This window comes from Mangifera indica, chromosome 9 (genome assembly GCF_011075055.1).
Source record: "Mangifera indica cultivar Alphonso chromosome 9, CATAS_Mindica_2.1, whole genome shotgun sequence".
Classification (NCBI taxonomy): Eukaryota; Viridiplantae; Streptophyta; class Magnoliopsida; order Sapindales; family Anacardiaceae; genus Mangifera; species Mangifera indica.
Window position 1 is genome coordinate 17,726,191 of NC_058145.1, and position 17,599 is coordinate 17,743,789.

At 30.4% G+C, this 17,599-nt stretch overlaps 2 protein-coding genes across 2 annotated transcripts; one reads left to right on the forward strand and one right to left on the reverse strand.

Moving 5' to 3' along the window:
• Positions 1 to 338: 338 nt before the first annotated feature.
• LOC123226108 (gibberellin-regulated protein 4-like) lies at positions 339 to 1,214 on the reverse strand. Its single transcript, XM_044650592.1, has 4 exons — positions 1,041 to 1,214; positions 920 to 961; positions 779 to 812; positions 339 to 691 (listed from the first exon to the last, which is right to left on the reverse strand). The coding sequence occupies exons 1-4, from the start codon at positions 1,104 to 1,106 to the stop codon at positions 510 to 512; spliced, it is 324 nt and encodes a 107-aa protein (XP_044506527.1). The 5' UTR covers positions 1,107 to 1,214; the 3' UTR covers positions 339 to 509.
• An 11,397-nt stretch (positions 1,215 to 12,611) lies between these two features.
• LOC123224848 (zinc-finger homeodomain protein 10-like) lies at positions 12,612 to 14,021 on the forward strand. The gene has a single exon (XM_044648579.1). The coding sequence runs from the start codon at positions 12,832 to 12,834 to the stop codon at positions 13,762 to 13,764; it is 933 nt and encodes a 310-aa protein (XP_044504514.1). The 5' UTR covers positions 12,612 to 12,831; the 3' UTR covers positions 13,765 to 14,021.
• The last annotated feature ends 3,578 nt before the right edge of the window (positions 14,022 to 17,599 follow it).

The window sequence follows — 17,599 nt, forward strand, 5'->3', positions numbered from 1 at the left end:
CATGTTTGCTGATTTTTCGTTGGGGGTTTTCTGTTAGGCTTTCACCCATAAATTTCGGGTAATTGTAGGGCTCCTTAGCTCGTGTTTTGTACCCCACAAAGCTACTATTCGGCAATTCTTTCTCTCTTTTTTTTTTTAATCCCTTTTTATGCGGCTGCTTTATATACTCCTCACATGATTAACTATCTTGCTTGATTTGGTGTCAACTTTTTTGTTATACTCAGAAGCTCAAACTGGAACCTTTAGATATCAGTATGGAATGTTGAGTATGTATGATCATTTCACATTTCAGTATATTAACAATTGATTGGACTCTTGAATCGAGATGCTACAAAGTATTTAATAGAAGAAGAAATTTCATTGATAATACTGACAGATTAGCCACTCACAATTAGAGGAATCAATCCTCAAGGAGTGACTTTCACATTACAGATTTAATTATGAATCAACCCCAAAACATACATATTGTAAAGGGATATACTCTAATTTAGTGTTGCTTGTTTATTTGCTCAAGGGCACTTGGGGCCTCCTTCCTTGGTCTTCCAGTTGTTGTAGCAAGGGCAGACCTGTTTGTTTCCATAGAAACCTGGAGGCACACACAGGCACTTTCTGCAACACTTCTGACAGAAGAACATGCATGGCTTATGATGCTGAGTCTTGCTGCATCTCCTCGTGCATTGCGATGGACATTCTGGTCAATTCCAATCCACCAAAAACAGTAAATAAAATTTCTTCACCATAGCCGACAGTTTTTCACATTTAGTTAAGAGTAACTTACGGGAGCTTTTAAGACTGCCAGGGCCATATTTTTTCTGAAAAAATAAACAAAATAATAAAATTGTACCCGCATTTCATCAGATTCTTGTAAACATGAGACCCCAAAAGAATGAGGAAGAAGAAGAAGAAGAAGGATTGTTACCTGGTCATAGTGGTGACCTCCATGGCCATGAGATGCCATCACCTGTAATAACAAAACTATCAAGATAAGAGCATATAATAGTGAAAAGGCTAAAAGGGTATTCTTGTTCAGGGTTTTTTACCATGGTTTGAAGCATGGAAATGGCAATGAGAACAAGGATGAAGAAGATGGTAACAAACTTAGACATGGGTACAAACAACCCCCTTTTTCAAAGTGACCACAATGACAGCACCTAAATGGTACAAGAAACAAAAGCAAGCACAATGGGTTGTGAAGAAGGTGGATTGGTTGTGAAAGGTATAAATAGGGAGATGGCAATGAAATGGGTTGAAGAAAGAAAAGAATTAGCTGTACTCACTCGTTATGCATGGCATTTTTGTGGGCACCCATGTGTTTTTCAGTTGTTGGAAGTTCTTTACTTTTTCTTTTTGGGTTTTGTGAGATATTAAAGTTTGAGATACTTCTTTGTAGATGATAGTAGGGTTGATTTTAGTCTGGATGATTTAGACTGGAATTTATACTTCTTTTGAATAAATCAAATTCGAATTGAAATAAATTGAGCTTGTCAAGCTCCACAGTTATTTTTCTTTACTAACAACTTTTCCTTGTTTATTCATATCACTATTTAGCTTATTTAACATGTTTGTGCACTAATTTGAGCGATCTAATTATTTTAGTTTCTGGATTTGAACCCAGCTCAAATTCACTCTCTCAACTTTGTATATATAATATTATTCTAGTAAATTCTCAAAAAATAGATATTATCAATAATTTTTCGTATACCAACAAGTGTGTATTAAGTGTTATAATAAAATTAATATATTCTCATACAACTAAATAATTTTAAATTAAAAATAAAATAAACAATAAAATAATTTAATCGCATAATAATATATTATTTGTTTAGACCTATTAGTATACACCGTTTATATATTTGCCCTTGATTCATCTTGGTGGTGTACAAGATGGGATTTTTTTTTAATTTTTATATTTTTTAAAGTTCTATATTTTTTTATTGACAATTTTTATATCATATATGAGACCAAAATGCACATGGGTGGAAGCCAATTAATCATATAATGAGACTTACATTCTTTCTTTTGTATTAAAAGATTATGGGCAATTTCATCTTTCCCCTTCATTCATGAGCCTAGCTCTTGCCCAATTGAGTTCCAATTTACCAAATTAATATCAAAAGGCTAAGCCTGAAAACAACCACATGACCTCAATTATTGTTGTGACAATTACATGTGGTAGCTGCAGATAAACTACTTTTGTTAGTGATGTCAATAAAATTATTTGTATTTATAATAAATATCAATTTAAATACTAATGATAATATATATGAGTAAATAATTTTAAATTATAAATAAAGTAACATAATTATCATTAATACTCAAATTTATACTAATAATAAATATAGATAACGTCACTTTTAAAGTGCACCCAAAACACAATCAATTTTCCCTTTTAACTTATTTATTATAAGAAGAGTCACAAATTGATTTAGTTTAGGTGAATGGTTGAGTGGTTTGATGCAACAAAGTCAATTATGCATTATAATAGTTGTCCTTTTGAGTGATACACAAAAATGAATAAAAATTCAATGCTATTGGTAGGACTAAATTCGAATACAAGTTTCAACTTATTTATTTCAAGTCAATCTAAAGTAAACTCTTTTAGAATTGAGTTAATCTAAAGTTGATTCTTGTTTAGGCCGGTTTAGATTAAATCTAATGCCAATAATCTGTTTCATATCGATTCAAGGGCATGTTTGCTACAAAATTAATATCTATAATACATAATTTAAATATAGTATGAAAAACAAGAGATTTTTATTGTTCATATTAAGAGTAATTATTTGATTATTAACTTTACAAACGTTAATACTCTAAATCAAACAAAATTAGATTCAATCTTATTTAAATTTAAATAAAGCTAATTCGATATCAATTTAAATTTAAAAGATTTAATTTAACATTAATAAATTAAAATTTATTTAATTCAAACTTAAATTAATATATATGATTGAAGTTCAAACTAACTAATAAGTAACTCTTCTTTTAGATTGATTTAAATTTGAATTAGTTTAGACCGTATTTAGTTAATGGCTAACTTGTAACTCTATCTAACCAAAGATGGGGTATGAGTGTAAATACCGGGACAATATTTGGGTAAATGGTAACAAGGAAAAAAGTGAATTTAAAGAGGAGGGGCGGCGCATTGAAGAGTTAAAGAGAGAAGGAAGGTAAAGGGTTAGTTAAGTGGGTTGTGGATAAGGGGCTTAGTGGCCCGGTAAAAAGTTCAACCTTTTTGTCTCTTCGCATGTGCTTTCACTGAGCAAAGCACGTGACCCAAAGCTGCGCTGCTTTGACAAAAGTGAGCACTAAGCGCTGTACACCGCCCTTCTCTCTCCTCCTCTATTTGTTGGGAGGGCCAATCTCAGCCTCTCATTTTTATTCAGTTTCTATGTTAACTCTAAGGATGACAATGCAGAGAGTGGACGGATGTGGATTTCAATCTATATTTTCATCCTTGTCTCTGACCCATTTTTGTTACGGAGATAAATGACATGTGAAGAAAAACTCTATTTTATTCTTTTTTTTTATCTATAAAAAAAAAAAATCTTTATATTTTTAAATATAATATAAATATATTAAATAATAAAATTAAATAAAATTAAAATTAATTCATTATTTCAAATATCGTAAATATAATATATTATACATTTTAATATGCACAATAAAAACTAAATAAATTTTAAAAACATAAATAATCTAAAACTATAAAGATATGTTAATATTTTAAGTAAATATATTAATATAAAAAGACAGGAACAGAGGTGGGGAGGAGACAAATATATCCCTTAATGTGGAGTTTTTTTTATCTTTGTTCTCATCTTCTTTTCCGTTTCTATCAAAAAAAATTTTCTCTATTAAGGTTGAGACCTCTAAAGTCAAGTTAACATTGTCATTTCTAGTTAACTCTCGTTCATTCACCGACATTTCTCCTTTATTTGATAAGGATAAAATTAATTTTAATCAAACTCGATTAAAATTTAGATTAAAACAACTATAATATGATATTTTAAAATATTTATATATAAAATCATTTGAGATGGACCTTGGTGAGAATAGTTTCTCAGTTTTTTCAAATTTTGGCTTACCCTAGTTAATGGACAATCAATTCATAAGTTGGTATAACGTTAAAAGAATCAATTAATTAGTTGATTTGTTTGTCCAATTCTATCAATATGATATAATTAAAATTTTAAGATAGAATATAATCATACGAGGTTATCATGATATCAGTATGATGATTGAATTTCTTTAACTTAATAGTTGAACCGTAATTTAATATCATTTATTTAATTCAACTCTAGGTTAATTCTATAAAAAAGATGTTCTTTACTCTTATGCTACATCATATTTTATACATTTGCTTACCATTATGTATTGATCCATGTCTCCTTCCAAATTAACATGTACAATTTGGAATAACAAATTTACATTTATAAATGAAAATAGAACTTTGAAATACTATTTTTTATATAATTATAAGAGACTTGTCAATTAAACTGGGGGGGTATTTTACAACAATCAAATCTCCATACAATTTTGAACAACAACATTTCTTTGACCGTTCAATTGTAAAATTGCTCCAAGTGTGAACATCGGTGATATAATTATACAAATTACATTACAAATGTGATAGATGTGGTTAGATCGGATAGAAAGCTCAAGCTCTAGGGCCTGGGTTAAGCCTAGGCTTGGCCCAAAGAGGGGCAAGCCCATGCAAGGTGGACCAAACAACGGGGGCTCAAGTCCCATGGATGTAGGGTCTAAGCCTGGGGACTGACCATTGGTAAAAATAAAAGTAAAAAAATTATTCAAACAATAAAAAATATTTACTATTTATATTTAAAGAATTATATTAAAATAATCAACGACCCCAAAGGCCCAATCTTGGATGGTTTGGGCTTTGCATATGGAGATCAGGACCATGCCCCATTTGCCCACCTTTACTTTCGACATGGATGAGACTTGTCTTTGACTGGACCGATAGACAAATGAGCTAATCTTGAATCGAGCTAGTGTTTCAATTTAAAATTAATTTGTTCAAAGCAAATCATGAATGGGTTTAGCTTGAATCCACCCATGATTCAGTGGATGCTTACATTGGCAATCCTAACACCAAATGAGCGTTATAGTTTTAACTTGGGTTAAAGCCCATTTCAATAAAATTTTGAACGTTCACACTTGGGCAAACATTACATCAAGCAAATTGGGAGACCCTTGGAATATTTTGAAATAATTTGGTAGATCAATGAAGTGATAATTCACAACAGAATAATATTATATGCACTTATTTTTAATATATAATTTGAGTGCATAAATAACGTATTATTGTATAATTATATGTTATTTTATCTTTAATTCAAAATCATTTAATTACATAAGACACATCATTTGTGTACCTAAAATGTATACTAAAAATATATATGTAATATTTTATTGTTCATAAAATAAAGTTCTCCTAAACCCTTTTTAGTTTATACAGAAATAGGCCATGGCTAACACTCAAAACTAAAGCAACTGTGGATTATACTTTCCAAATTATGAATTTCACTCTTGTAGGAGTTACTAATGGTTTTGATCTGAGCTACTTCACCACAAAGCAAATAAGCCAAATTCGAGTTAAAAATTAGATTTTTTTTAATAAAATAAGGTGAGTTCGAATTGATTTAATATTCAAAATTTGACTGACTAAAATATCCCCCCCCCCCCCCAAAGTATCTTGATTTCTCATTTTTTTTCTGTTAACTTTAAAAATTTTATTTACTCACCTATAAGTGGTTAAAATTAATTGAGTTTGTTAGTTTCCCCTCTAAACCCTAAAAACTAACAATTTGTCTCTAACTCAAGTTTTTAAAAACAACATTTTTCCTTTAGCATTTTCAAACTTTTTAGATTAAATTTTTCGGCAATGACCAACAATCTCTAAACAACATCTCTTTCTTTTAGATGCGTTCTCTTTTCGGTCATGCTCTTTTCAACACTATGTAATGTCATCATTGTTGAAAACGAACACGATCAAAAAGAGGATATGTTGGAGAGAAAGAGACATTAGCTGGAGATCATCAATCGTAGCCAAAAAATTCAATCTGAAAAGTTTGAAAACCCTAAGGAAAAAATGTTATTTTTAAAAACTTGGGTTGAAGGAAAATTATTAGTTTTTAGGGTTTAGGGAGAAAAATAAAATAAAATATATGTTTATTTTTAATATTAAATATAAAATAATGATTTTACTCTTAAAAATGATAGATTTTATCATTTATGGGTGGGTAAATAAGATTATCAAAATTAATAAAAAAACTTGAAAAGGTGGGAATAAGTTATTTAGCCTTTAAAATACAACTATTTATAAACAAAGTTCTAGTCACTAAAGGTTCAAATGAGGGCACGAGCCCCCAGTGACACCATAAAAATGGGTTTCCTTCATTTGGTAGGTTTATATTATAGGTCTCTGTATCTCATCATTCCTTTTAGTGTTTCAAAAGGACCCTGATTGCCCACCACATGGGTTGAGAGCCCTACAACGATCCAATTATTAAGGTGGTTAAGCCATTGCAAGCAAAAACCCTGCAACCGATTTGAATCATAATTCACACACACCAATTATTTTTGCTAGTTGTTGTTCATGACATTTCATTTTCTGTATCACTAAACCAATCTAAACTTCTTATTACTAATTGATAAGAGTTATTTTTTGAGTTTAACTCAAACTCATGATATCTAATTTTAATATATAATATTATTAATAAATTTTTAATAAAATAAATAATATTATCATCGAAACAATCCAACGCAAAAGAGTCGTGGAGCAGAAATTACGCCCTTGCCCAGCCAAATAAAGCATGTGGGTCCTTGTGCAGATGTTGTAGCTATTCCCCTGCAAATCTCATTATTTGATTTCACTTCAACCCAAGTTATGAACTGTACAAATTTTAATGGGTCGATTAGGTATATTTGTCAGAACTCAGAAGCCACTATTTCTTTCTTTTGTTTTGTTTCAAATTTTCATCACACTTCATGTGCCTTCAAATTGAGCAACGTCCCAGCGTGGAAACCCGGCAACCTTACAATTTTTTTTCTCTTGTGAATCCAAATTTTTTTGGTTAATGACAAATCTTATTTACGCTAGTTTTTTTTTTCTTTCATCCAATTAAAAGTTATATTTTCAATCTAAATTATTGATCAATTTTATAATTACCAAATGAAATAAGTCACAAATTTGATTGTAAAAAGTTTGTAACATTTTCATTTCCTGAAAACCAAGTCCTCGAAAGAGTTGCAATCGGCTGTGTCTGCTCCAGTTTCGACATTTTCATGTCAATTTTGGAGCCCGTGAACTGCGAGTGAGGTTGCTTTAACTTGTGTGTGACAGTAAGTAGACAAAGAAAGAAAAGAAAACCTTAATTATCCTGCACATATTGTGAATTTGCTTAAAGTCTAAAATAAGATCTTTATCTAAAACTTTCTTACTCAGTTCAAGTATTTAAGGGAAGCTGTTCAGTGATTCCCTGGAAAGGTAAAAGACTTTGCCCACTAAAGTAATCAAAATCTTCCATGGAAATGATGGATCAAAGTTAAAGCTTCATTCAACAAGCAGGATAGCTTACTGTTTTTACTGATGAAATGTTTTTTTAACTTTGAAATTCGGCATGGCTATAAGCAAAATAATGATCTCTCAAATACTGCTCTTCCTCATTTTGTCTAAGCAATATCCATTCCCCCCATAACTTGAAATAATTTGTTTCTTTCTTAGTCTACAAGCCATGGTAAATATATTTCTCTCTTAACAGGTTGTAATTTGTTATTGTTTTGTAAGTAAGATGATTGGGGAATAAGGTCAATAGAAAATACAGACATTTTTCCTTCTCTCACTTGCTCATGAGATTAAAACCGCTAAAATGACCTTCACAACCTATCCTATTAAGCATTTTCTATTAGGTGTTATTAGGATCAGATATGTCACACCTTATAACTAATCATTAAAAAGAATAATAGGTTATTAATTCAATTTTTATGTTAATCAGTTACTCTTAAAGATTTTTAGACTCATTTTTTCAATAATCTTTATAATCAACCATCCAAATAAGTAACAAGCTACTAGGCAAACTTTCATATTAGTTACGATGCCACTATTAGGTGTTGTTAAATATTTTTTACCCTAAGACCTAGTTTAATGGTTGAGACATTCTCTCATATTTATACATTAACACTTAACATTTTTTTCAGACTGCAATAACGCCACCTAACAAACAAATTGGAACCCAGTTACCCCTCTAGGTCATCTTGGAGAAAAAAAAAAAAAAAGTCATTATTGCACAAAAGCTTATGCTGGTTGTTGGCTTGACCACCACTCTTATTATTTCATTCAAAGGGAGCAAATATATTTTATGATTAATATCCCATCTTCCAATTGCCCCACTTCATCAACTACTAATTTCTGTCTGTTCCCTGAACCAATATTTAGCTTGACAGGGATATCTGATTTCTATGACAATAGCTTAACCATGGTTAAATGTCGATTAGATGACCTCCCTGATCAACTTAAGCATCAAACTAGCATTTATAGTGTGATACCTCATATATGGGGGTGCAAACGAGTTAAATCTCTTGAAGTAGAGCTCTAGTTTACACTTGTTGTTAATGGGTTGGGGAGCTCATCCATGACTCCACTTAAATAATATATAAATAAATTCTCAAAAATTTTAAATCTTACATTTATATCCCTATAATTTTATTATCTAAATATAGATATAGAAGAAAATGATAAATATATACCTTATGAAATTTAAATATATATTTTTTAAAATTAAGAGGTTAAAATATAATTTTTCAAGTTAGACATTTCTATCTCAAGCCCAACTCAATCAATACAAAATTATATACAATTTTTGAAAAAATGATGATCATTTTAAGAATAAATTAAAAAAACTAGAAATTTTTTGATATTTGTAATATTAAAAAGTGTGGGGGTCCTGCAGTTGGTAATAAATATATTATTATTTTAATTTTTATTAAGCTGCACCTTATGATAATAAAAAATTGTAATATATAAAATTAGACAATTTGATTAGCGTTGAGCATGAGTCAACAACTTACTTTGTTGATCTTTATCTATAATAATTTATGATCATGTAACTCCTATTGAATTTGTGGGCAAATTAATAAAATGTTTGAAAGCCATTAAACTAAAAATAGTATCAAGTCATGATTTATCAATAACTATAAGTTCTTTATATATAATGCTTCATCTATCTTTAACAAAGCTAACAATTGTGAGATAAGTCAACAACTTACCTATTTGTTGATCTTTATCAAAATAATTTATGATTATTATTCCTATTAATTTTGGTTAAACTAAGTATTAAAAATTTGAACAGCCATTAAATTAAGCAAATCGTGTCAGGTCATGTTTAAAAACATGTAACTTTTTTTTATTATTAAGTTATTATTTGTAATTGCTATGGCTTAACTCAAAGTCTCATTTATTTTTTCTAATTTAAGTAATTCTTCTTTAACAATAATTCAAATGAGTCAAATTATATTTAGTTATCTTTATTCATGTTTGACTCAGCTTAAATACACTTTAATTCTTATTCATCATGTACAAGAATCGTATTAATTTCTAATAGCATAACCCTTTTATATAAAAATTATAACTTGTAATGCTTCGATTTGAAGCATTTTTGTGTATTTTATTTTTGGATTCATACAATTCTTTAATTTTTCTAATAATTCAAATGAGTCAAATTTAATCTCATCAGTCTCAAATCAACCCTTATTCTTATTCTTCGGATACAAGCATCATGTCATATTATATTCCAACAGGATAGTATAATCTTCTAGGGAAAGTCACAGCTTCTAGAGAAACGTAATGGTTTCTTTGGAGGGGTTTCAAAGTGATATTACTTGTCGTCGGACATTATAATTGATGGTGGAATATTGGGGGATTATATATTTGAAGATGTAAAATTAAGAAAAAGTGATGAAGAGGGTGAGGAAGCGATTGTCACAAAAAGTGACCTTTGTCCCTAAAGATTGAGATTTAACAAAGTCTTATATAAGCTTGTGTTGTGTGGTGCTATGTCCTTGTGTAAATACCTGATAATGCAGACTGCCAGGGGCCAGGGGTCAGGGCCTCCACAACTCACTCGTAGCTGTTCCTTTGGGACCCAAATCAACAATAATAATCACTTCACAATCCATCAACCACTGGCAGAAACTACATTCAGGTTTGAGGTGGCCAAACGGATTGAGCTTGAGTTTATTATTCGGTTTAATGGGCTTGTAATTTAATTAGAGCATAATATTAATAAAATTTTCAAAATTTAAAATTTTATACATATAAACTTAAAAACTTTATTCCTTTATTTTGAATATAAATAATAATTGATAAATATATCTATTATTATTGATTTAAGTATAGTTTCAGTTAATTGTGATTTAAATAGATTTTGACCTAAAATTAATTCAAGATTGAATTCGAATTTTCAAATATTTGAAACTGTGAAACAGTATAAAATTATGAAAAATGTGAGAGTCAAAAGTTACATGCTGAAGAAAGGAAAAAAGCTGAGCAGTATCACATCAAAATATATTTATTTAAATATATGGTCTGATGAGTTTCAATGCAAGCAACGGTTTGGTTTGGGGGTTTTTATTGACACAAAATTCGATGACAAACATTTTTGGATTACGTCACTATCTGTTTTAAATTTTATTATTAATTAATTATTTCTCACCAAAATCAGTGCCCTCTTCTTTAATTATTTTCACTTATTTTTTTATTTTATTATTGATTTGTATTTGTAAATTATTTTAAAAAATTTCATATTCTTCTTGTTCAGAACAATAAATTATTTTAAAATTGTCACAGAAAAAGATAAATATGACAAATTCTACAATTTCAAAAATAATTGGTAGAAAAACAAATGTCAAAAAACACAAGACAATTGTCAACATCAAGAATAAAGTGCTAATCTCAAGACTAACTCAAGACGACAATCCAGATGAAAAGAATGAATGGGAGGTGAGGTAACATAATATGATAGATATGATGTACGCTAGAAAACCCCTAGCTTTCTTTAAAATGTGTTCACTTCGCTGTGTAATAAAAGCTGAGATAAAGTCCACTACGCGGCAATAAAAAAATGTAAAGTGTAGGAGAGATGAGTCGCCACGTGGAAATGTTCAACACGTGTAACAGAATAAAGGATGTCTTTAGCCTGATAATCATGATTATTATGATGATTAGATATCATTACCCAAATCTCCTGTTTCATTATGCACTCACTCACTCACTATATTCCAAACCTGGGGAGAGATCGGACCCAGAGTTCCGGTTCAATTGAAGAATACGCTACGTCGTTTTGGATTTTGGTTTAACTATTTATTTGAACAAAAAGCTTACGGTAGGCCGAGTTCCAGACAAGTCCGTTCCATGTCCCAGAATTCTCCTAAACCGACAAAGATATCATTAATTTTAGGGATGGAGTGACCTAAACACCATAGATTTGACTGTTGGAATCCATGCAGTATGAAATTACTGTTTTACCCCGTTCAATGACCGAATCCACAGTATCACATGCCATTGTATTTATTATTAGATATCAAAAATAATATTATGGGTAGAAATGTATTAATATATATATAATAAATTGGAGTGATATTATATTATATAATTTGTAAATTTAAGTATTTAGATTAAATAAAACTAATCCGAGATTAATTTTAATTTAAATAAGGTTATTTAAAATTAATAATAAATTGTAATTGAACTCTAGTTTAAAAATAATTTAATTTTATATTTAATCAAAATTGACTAAATTTTGAATATTAAAATCACTTTAAATTCTATCTATTTTATAAAAATAAGTTATATTTTTTTACTCAAACTTGACTGATTCAATTTGAACCCAAAAACGTTAAGATCAAATCCAATCAGGGAAGGAGCATATTTGATGAAGCTTTCCTGATTTGTATTTGGAAATGAAATATTATTTTATAATATTAATTCTGAGTAAATATAAAAAGATATGAGGGCAAATTAGTCATAAAATGGATGGGGTTGGTGGAATCAAAATCCGAATTTGGTTTACTGTTAAAGCGTTCCGGCTTCTTACACCAGCAACTTGACAGATTAAGATGGGTTACAGACAATTTCTCAGAATTTTGCAGACTATTCTCACCACTGAAGTTTTCCCCGAGTCAACTCAACTCGGCCCTCTCACTCTATTTCCTTTCTCCTTTAAATCACCCCGTAATTGGAAAAATTGTATTAGTTATATAAATAAAAAATATAAATTTATATATAAATAATAACAATATATTATTATATAATTAAATAATTTTAAATTAATAATAAAATAATATTCATTCAAAAAGATATTTATTAATTTTAGGCCGACCCTGATAGAGTTGAGCCGATTTCAAAATACATCTTATTCGAATTTGATCCAAAATCAGCTTTAGTTCTATGAATATAGTTATTACAGAAACAGTACTTGTCACTAGGTGGGTATATTTATTACACAATATCTAACCATAAGTGTGGTTAAAATTTAACCTTGGATTAGAACTAGGGTTAAAATCCAACAAGTGGTTAAGAAGCAGCACCACCACCACAAAACTCAAGATTTTTATTATCAACAGTCGTTACTGGCCATCATCATCGTCTTCTTCTTCTTCAAGTTGTTTTTCCTCTTCCATGGCCTTAAAAAAATACCCAGTTAAAACCCTAACTTGATCTCTGCTTCAAGCTACTTTTTCAAAATCACTTTTTTCTCCTTTTGGCTTTTTAAAGTTTTGAATTTTAATTGATTGATGTTTGAGGGCTGAGGCATGGAATTGGCCCCAGCTGCAAAGTCACCTGATACTGAAAATAATGAAACGGTGGCAACAAGGATCCTTCCGACGAGGCATTTAACTTTCACCAACGGGGTGTTGAACCGCCACAATCACCACCACGGTGGCGGCCACCATCATCATCACCCTATTGTGATTACTTATAAAGAATGTCTGAAGAACCATGCAGCGAGCTTGGGTGCACACGCTCTCGACGGCTGTGGAGAGTTCATGCCTTCTCCTACTGCCACGTCAACCGACCCCACTTCTCTCAGATGTGCCGCGTGTGGCTGCCACCGTAACTTTCACCGCCGTGAGCCAGATGACTCGTCGTTTAGCCCCACGACGCCTCACGCCACGGCTAATCATAACACAATTACAACCGCTACAATTGAGTACCAGCCACACCACCGTCACCACCCTCCGCCTCCACCGTCGTCCCAAGCTCAACATCCGAGGCACAGAAGCCCGAGTTCTTCGTCTCCGCCGCCGATCTCGTCGTCGTTCTACCCCTCAGCCCCCCACATGCTGCTTGCTTTATCTGGGAACATGAGCGGGCACGAAAATGTTATGAACAACGTCGGAAATGTTGGGGCTAGCTCGAGGAAGAGGTTTAGAACGAAGTTCAGTCAGACCCAGAAGGAGAAAATGCTCGAGTTTGCGGAGAGAGTTGGGTGGAAGATGCATAAGAACGACGAGGAGGTTCAGGAGTTTTGTAATGAAATGGGAGTGGATAGAACTGTGTTGAGAGTGTGGATGCATAATAACAAGAACACTTTTGGTAAAAAGGAGAGTCTTGGAAATGAAAAAATCAATCTTGAAAGCAATGGCAACAATGGCGGTGGTGAAGAGGCGGAGGAGAATAATACTGCCCATGGTGGTGGTGGTGGTGGTGTTGCTACGGCTAATGGGTCATCTTCTTCATCTTGAGCAAATGGGAAAATAAGTGTTAGATGATAGTAAGAACTAAGAACTAAGGTTTATTATCTTTTTATCTTCTTCTTTTAATTATTTTCTCTCCTCTTTTCTCTCTTTCTTTCCTTCTTTCTCTCTTTCTCATTTTGTTCTTATTTCTATCATATTAAGATGCTGATGATGATGAACAATCACTTCTCTTGATGTTTGAGGATGGATATATGTTAACATGGGAGAGCTTGTTCCAAAGGGAACTCCTTTTCTTTTCTTTACTATTTAGTCTTAGTATCATTACGATTTTTAGCCTTATAATTGTCCATTCATTCTTCTTCTTGTTACTGACACAGAGAGAAAGAAGAGAGAGATCTTCTTCTTCTTCGTATGTTATGTTTTTGTCTCAGAGAAAGAAGCAAAAAGTGTTAACTCGGTTGAAAATTATTCTGTTTTATCCCCATAGCTTCTATGGGAGACATAATTGAGAGATTTGATAGCTTATTTAATGTGAAATTGCATAATTTTATGATCATTGTTCCGTTTGTCTCCTCTTCCTCCTGTTCATAAAGATAGATTATATTACAATTAATTAGGGTTATTGTCTCCTTTGGATAATACAAGCACTTTTAGCTTCATGATTAAGGGATATAAATCTCATTTTTTGGCTTAATATTATTATATTGGAGATATCTCTCTTTTCATCTATCTATAACTTTCCTTTTAAGGGAAGCAGTTTCAATTCACCATTGATGATGACGATTGGAGTCCTTCACCGTCTTCTTCAACCTCCTTGTGGGTTTGTCTTGATTTTTGGCCATTGATGAAGTCACTGTCTGTAATCTTGTTTCTGTGGGGACAAGAGCACCATCTTCTGCCTCAACTGCCAAGGCATGGGCTAGATGATTTTGAAGCCATGCTTCTCTTCAGAAGAAAAATATTATCAGATGATAAACGTAGGATACTTATTATTACCTATAAATATGAATTAAATCCTTCAATATATCATATATGAGTTTAATTAATATATATATATCCCCATAATTGATTTGATATGGTGTGGGTAGGTGTAATGTCACCTGGGTAGTGATTGGAATCTTTTTCTGAGTTTTATTTCTAAATTATGATATGTTTCCATCACCATTTCTATCAAATTTCAAGTTTGGAATTTTGCTTATAAAGAAGAGGTTGATTCCGTCAGAACTACTGGTGTGCGAATTTGAGTTCAAATCAATCAAATGGTTAGGTTTGAATATAAAGTTGGATTAACTTAAACAAAAAATTGAATTTCAGTTGATTTAAACATTCAAATAATTGAATTCAATATTAAAAACCCTAATTTTGAGAGATTTATTGGGCTCTTAAGGGTAAGAACTATGGTTCCCTAAAAAGATTCTCTAATGTTTTGCTTTACTCATAATTTTCTAGCTTTATTATGTTCAAGTGCAGTTAAGCTGAAGAAGTCAAATAAACCAAGAAAAAATGGAGCAAGTTTTACGGCTTGTTCATTTTTACTGTGTCTGAATGTGACATTTGTGGGAATATGAATAGAGAGCTGGACTTTGAGAGACGGTGGTAGGTAAATTTTTTGGCTCACGTTACCCCTTTCATCAGAACTTATTAATGGCGTTTGCAGGCTTTTTTCTTGAGACTTTTGTGGGGAAAAAGTTTATACATCTCTCTCTCTCTCTCGATATATATATATATATATATATATACACATGGAGCTCTGATTCAGGGTCAAATCAAGAAATAGTGAAATGGGGATTGATATTACAATTCTAATATGATGGAAATTGTGAGCAAAGCTTGCTTTGTGGCTCAGCCTCTCTGATATCTAGATATGATTTTGAATGCGCAGTGAAGAATTATGATATTAATGTCAGCCTAGCTATATGGCCTTTTTCTAAACTCTAATTATTATAACCTTGACATGTGCCAAAAGGGTAGATTTGAGCCAAACGTGCTCCTACGCCAAGCACAGATAAATTAAATTTAGGGATTTGTTAGTAATTCATTTTTTTTTAAATTACCGGTAATTTCTTTGATGATATTATTTATATATTCAAATAAATTTAAATTTAAGTTTAATATTTTAGATTCAAACAAAATTTAAATATATCTTAGTTCAATTTTGATTTGATTCAAATGTATCATTATTGATAATAGATTATTTATGTGTTTAGCATGTGGGCATTTTTCTTTTCTTTTTGCACATTTTAATTGTGTTTTAAAATATGGTTGCTTATTTAGATTGAATTTGCATCACATGGAGACTGATACATTGTGGCCCTAATTAGGGCAAACCTATTTAAAAGCGATTGACTTCATTATGATTTTTTTTTTTTAATTAATAAACTAGCATATGGGCTCAACCCAATTTTAAAATTTGAATTATATTCCTAAAATAGTTATGGCAATAATTAATTATTAAAAGAGTTGTTGAGGAATTTTCAAATAAGAGATATATTACCCAAATTCAAATCTCAATTGTGGGTGATTTTTGAAATTATTTTTATAGAAAATGGGTTTTTTTTTTAAAATATTTTAAGAAAACACTTCCCATCTTGCATATATTGATTAGTTTCTTAAAATGAGTATTGCTTTTGTTCAAATTGCAAAAAAGTTAAAACAATAAATTGTTGAAGTATAGTTATTAGTATTACACGGCCTATCATACACATCATACCATAAATGGATAATAATACGTATTTTATGGTATATAAAAAATTGATAAAATCTAATATATGTGTCATACGATATGATACATATCAATAAAATTATTAATTCAGATAGATACTTTGAGATGTATCTAAAAATTTTCAAATTTTTTGAATATTTATAATATTTTCTAAAATGAGGACGTGACCATTGAAATTTTTTATTATGTTATTATTATTTTTTAAAATATATATCCTATTATACGATACATGTCACACTATATAAAAATTTGATTTATGATATATAATACGATATGATACACAATTCAATTATTATATATAAAACTTTAAATCTTTATCGTACGTGAACACTTTCTTTAAATTAAAATTTGAAAAAAGGGAGTTTGTAAACATACCTAGAAAGGAATACAAAGTAGCTTAGTCAATGAGGGACCACAAAATTTAAAAAAATAAAATATTTCCAAGCATGAAAAATAATTGCACTTTATAATGTGGTCCAAAATATTCTCAAAACCATATCCCTTATTATCTCTATATATTTAGTGCTGTCACCTTTAATTTACTCTCTCACCTACACATCTTTTTTCATTCACTTTCCTTGGTAAAGTGTAACCCTAATGCTTTGATTCGACGGAAGATATTCCATTTTAGCTCTAGTACCACATAATTTAGCATCTACAATTCGATACTTTTAAGTTATTACATTGATAATTATTAAAATTGTATACGAATCATATATTATATAGTATATAAAAAAAAAAACTAATTTTTTCTATTGCATATCACATATTGTATCGTGTTATAGGATACAATTTTTTTCAAAAAAAATTAGAATAATTAGAATAATAAAAATTTGTAATAATTATCACATTATTATCTTTAAAATCTTATAAACACCCCCCAAAATTTTGAATTTATTAAACACATTGTTGTTCTATCATTGTTCTTTTTTTAAAGATATATCACAATGTAACGGTAAAATTATTGATACAAACTGATACATATAATATTGTACAAAATATCTATTATATCGTAATAATTTTTAATATACTATATGATATATATAATTTTTATACACACTATATCATATATTATACGATACTAATACTTATAGTTACTATATTACTTTAGTATAAAAAAATGACTTATCTTTTCTCATTTTTTTCGGATAAAAGGTG